General features: G+C 64.0%; 1 protein-coding gene across 1 annotated transcript; it reads left to right on the forward strand.

The window, feature by feature from the left end:
• Positions 1 to 379: 379 nt before the first annotated feature.
• Ier5l (immediate early response 5 like) lies at positions 380 to 3,086 on the forward strand. The gene has a single exon (XM_047524948.1). The coding sequence runs from the start codon at positions 568 to 570 to the stop codon at positions 1,792 to 1,794; it is 1,227 nt and encodes a 408-aa protein (XP_047380904.1). The 5' UTR covers positions 380 to 567; the 3' UTR covers positions 1,795 to 3,086.
• Positions 3,087 to 4,520: the final 1,434 nt, after the last annotated feature.

Genomic DNA, 4,520 nt, shown 5'->3' on the forward strand with positions numbered 1-4,520 from the left:
GTCGCGGCACTCAGATGAACGACCCCCAGCATCAGAAAGCTAGGCTGAAGGAAGCTGCGGGCTCCTGCGTGGCCGCTGCGAAGCAACCCATGTTGCAGACCGCAACCCCGGCGGCTCCGAGTCCCGCGCTGTGCGGCGGCCCCAGGAGAACATTCGAGGCAGCAGCGGCGTTGGAGGCCCGGGGTCCGTTCGGTATTTGAATAGCACAAAGGAACCGCCTTGGTCTGATTGGCCAGCCTAGTGGCCTGGGGGCGGGCAGCGTCTGTCACTCGGGAGGCTCTGAGTACTGCTATTGGATCGTCAGGTGTGGGGCGGGGCTCGGGTGCTCAGCTAAATAGCTGGGGCCGGGGCCGGCAGAGGCTCATTGCTTTGGCGCCGTCTGGGGAGCGCGAGCCTGCGGGTGGCGCGCAGCGCATGGTGGTGGCTCCTTTCGGAGCGCAGCCGACCCGCTGACCTGGGCTCCGTTCCCCTGCCTGGCGCGCCCAGGCGACCTTCTTGAGACAGAAACAGCAGCAGCTTTAGCAGCAGCGGCGGCGGCTGCTTTGCCGCCGCCGTCTCCGCGGGAGCATGGAGTGCGCCCTGGACGCCCAGAGCCTGATCAGCATCTCCCTGCGCAAGATCCACAGCTCCCGGACCCAGCGCGGCGGCATCAAGCTGCACAAGAACCTCCTGGTGTCCTACGTGCTCCGCAACGCGCGCCAGCTCTACCTGAGCGAGCGCTACGCCGAGCTCTACCGGCGCCAGCAGCAGCAGCAGCAGCAGCAACAGCAGCAGCCGCCCCACCACCAGCACCAGCACCTCGCGTACGCAGCGCCCGGCATGCCGGCCAGCGCGGCCGACTTCGGCTCGCTCCAACTTGGCGGCGGCGGGGACGCGGAGGCGCGTGAGCCGGTCGCCCGGCACCAGCTGCACCAGCTCCACCAGCTCCACCAGCTGCACCTCCAGCAGCAGCTGCACCAGCACCAGCACCCAGCGCCCAGGGGCTGTGCGGCGGCGGCGGCCGGGGCGCCCGCGGGCGGCGCGGGGGCGCTCTCGGAGCTGCCCGGGTGCGCCGCGCTCCAGCCGCCGCACGGCGCGCCCCACCGCGGGCAGCCCTTGGAGCCGCTGCAGCCGGGTCCTGCGCCGCTGCCGCTGCCGCCGCCCGCGCCCACCGCGCTCTGCCCGCGGGACCCTCGCGCCTCAGCCGCCTGCTCTGCGCCCTCCGCGCCCCCGGGGGCGGCCCCTCCGGCCGCCGCCGCCGCCTCCCCGCCAGCCTCCCCGGCCCCCGCCTCCTCCCCTGGCTTCTACCGGGGCGCGTACCCGGCCCCCTCGGACTTCGGCGTGCACTGCAGCAGCCAGACCACCGTGCTGGACCTGGACACTCACGTGGTGACCACGGTGGAAAACGGCTACTTGCACCAGGACTGCTGCGCCTCCGCCCACTGCCCCTGCTGTGGCCAGGGTGCTCCGGGACCCGGCCTGGCGTCCGCCGCCGGCTGCAAGCGCAAGTATTACCCTGGCCAGGAGGAAGAGGACGACGACGACGAGGACGCGGGCGACCTGGGGGCCGAGCCCCCCGGGGGCGCTGCGTTCGCCCCCTGCAAGCGCGCCCGCTTCGAGGACTTCTGTCCGGACTCGTCCCCGGACGCGTCCAACATCTCAAACTTGATCTCCATCTTTGGCTCGGGCTTCTCGGGGCTGGTGAGCCGACAGCCGGACTCCTCGGAGCAGCCGCCGCCGCTCAACGGGCAGCTGTGCGCCAAGCAGGCGCTCGCCAGTCTCGGCGCCTGGACTCGAGCCATTGTCGCCTTCTAGGGACCCCCGAGGGCACGGGGCCCCGGGGGCCCCGCGGGGCTGGGGCCAGACAAAGACTCGGCCAAGGGGCGAGAGGAGGGAGCGAGCGGGCGCCTAGCCACTCGGGGCCGAGCTGGGGGCAGCCAAGGGGAGGCAGCTGATGTTTTATAAATTGTAAAATAAAAAAAAAAGAAATCTAAATTCTTGGACTTTATTTTTGCAGAGAGAAAAGCGCCTATTTAAGTATGCTTTGTGTTTCTCCTACTCTTTTTCCCCCTTCTTTTTATTGTAGTGATTGCAGTGGTGTTTAGCGAGGAGCCTGCCACGTGAGGGAGGGCTGCTGCCCGGAGGAGGTGCCGGGCAGCCGGGGGCGAGGCAGGGCGCCCGGGCGGCAGGGGCGCGCCGGGGGCGCAGCGCAGGAAGGTGCGGAGCCCGGGACGCCGATTCCAATCAGTTGTCAGACCCGGGAAGCCCGACGTTCCGCTCTCCTGAGTCCCTCTGTGGCGTGAGGAATGGGTCTTGTGAAATCCTGAGCAAAAAACAAAGCCAAACTCTATCTCCAAAAGGGACGTTTGGGTCACATTTCCTCTCTGGGGGCGGCCTCCAAAGTTCTCAAAATGAGAAGGCAGAAATGAAAACACTTCAACTTTTTTTTTTTTCTTTTCTTCGGGGCGGGTGTCTTGAGCCCCTCCTCTCCCCGCCCCTCTGGCTCTGTTCTCCTCCCCTCCTCCACCCGTCTCCTGGACTCGGGGGTGGCGCCGGACACCCCAACACTCTTGGACACTGTTTGGGGAAGGGGTGGGGGGCGAGCACGGCGGACTACATTTCCCATCATGCCCAGCATTGCGGTCTTCACTAAACAAAAAAGGAAGTCGATTTCTTCACCTGGATCCCGGGCGGCCCCAGGGGAGGGAGGGGCCGGGACCGCCGACTGCGTTGGAGACTTTTCACTAAGTTCCTGGTCAGCTGTGGTGTTTGTGTGTGTGCTTCTAAGTTGCACTGTCCTGGTTCAGTCTTCGGTTGCATTTCATGAAACCAGCATTGTTCGAGCCTGTGAGCACCCTGTCTTGTGTCTTCAGCTCGATAGATTTTGTTTAATTTAAAATCCTTTTGTTGTAAAAAGGTGGGGTTCTTCTGCAGCCCCTCTGGTTCTCTGCCATCAGCATCGTGCGGACTCCAAAACAAGTCGCCAACCCTTCCTTTCTCGGTCCTTCTCCCTGGTCCTCCTGTATTTTTGTGCATACTGAATTGTATATCACCGGATAAAACTGTTCAGATTATTTGTTTAAATTTATAATCTTAATAAAAAGTCGACTGTAGAGTATGGTGGTGTCTTGTTTTCGGATGGGCCTGGGGTCTGAGGGGAGGATAGAGGGAGGTGGGAAACACACACACACACACACACACACACACACATGCAAACCCCAGCTCTCCAGGGCCTGGGCGGGCGGGATCTGCCCACATCCGCAGGGCTGGGGGTGGGAGCGGGAAGGGGGAGAGGAATGGTGTTGTTGGGGGGGATGGAGCCGGTGCCGCGCGCCTCCTGCCCCCACCCCTCGCCTGCGGGTCCTGTCCCCCATGGGAACCGGCCGCCCCGGGGTCTCCAGCAGGAAGCCGAGCCAGCCTCCAGCACGTTCCCTGCGCAGCCAGGGGCGAAGGGCCTGGTCGGCCCCAAGTCTGAGCTTTCCTCAGCTGAGGGACGCCGAGGGGCTTCTGGGCCACCCACACTCCCCGCCCCGCGCCTCCGCCCGCACGTCCGCATGTCTCGGCTGCAACTTGGGGAAGTTTTTTTCCTTTTCTTTTTTCCTTTTTTTTTTTTTTTTTTCTTTTTTTTTTTTTTTTTTTTTAAGTTGAGTTTGTTATCACTGCTCGGTGCCACTTGGTGGTGTGCTGGCGGCGTCTCCCTCCCTCCTCGCGCCCCTCCCCTCTCCTTCTCCTCTCCTTCCCTCCCGCCTCTCTTCCCTCCCCAGTGGATGGAGGCAGGAAGGCTCCAGGCGCGCGCTCCCCTCTGACCACCTACGGAATGACCTCAGAGTGGGAGAATGTGCCAAGGCCCGGAGGAAGCTCGCGTTCTCCACACTGGAACCAAATTCACATCTGGAACCGCGGCTCAGGCCTGGGGGCGCGCGGGGTGGTTCCAGCTTCGCAAAGAGGGGACAGGAAAGAAAGAACGGAGGGGGGGCGGGTATGAGCAAAGCAGCAGCTTACTAGCTGCTTGAGAGTGCCTCTTTCGGTGTCTCTGTCTCTGTCTCCCCAAAGCTCTCGCTGGCTCTCGCCCCCGCGCTCCCCTTTCCTGCGCAAGCCTCCCAGCCACCCGGCAGGACGGCTCACGCCCCCCACCCCAGCCTTCACGCCTCCCGCAGCGACAGGAGGGGCTGCTGCCAAGACGGCCCAGCCCAGACTCCGAGAGGCGAATACAAGCCAGTCTCGGGGGACTGCTCGGCTCTGGATCCCGGTGTCGAGCGAGGCGAAGTTCTCGGGGACACTCTCCAGAACGCGAGGGGCAGCGAAGGTCCGCGACACGGGTGGGGGAAAGGAGGCTGTGGAGGCGTGAGTTACGGGGAGGAAAGGCACCTTCACACACACACACACCCCAGGGCTGTTTTCTCGGCCTCCCACGGGATGAGTCTGAAGCTGCTGAGGAGGGGGAACAGTGCGTCTTCCCCCTCCCCATTTCCCCCCTGCAAGTCCAAGGAAATAGCTGCTGGATGCACGCTTTTGATTCAGTCCACCAAGCCAGTTGCCAG

This window comes from Sciurus carolinensis, chromosome 14 (genome assembly GCF_902686445.1).
Source record: "Sciurus carolinensis chromosome 14, mSciCar1.2, whole genome shotgun sequence".
Classification (NCBI taxonomy): Eukaryota; Metazoa; Chordata; class Mammalia; order Rodentia; family Sciuridae; genus Sciurus; species Sciurus carolinensis.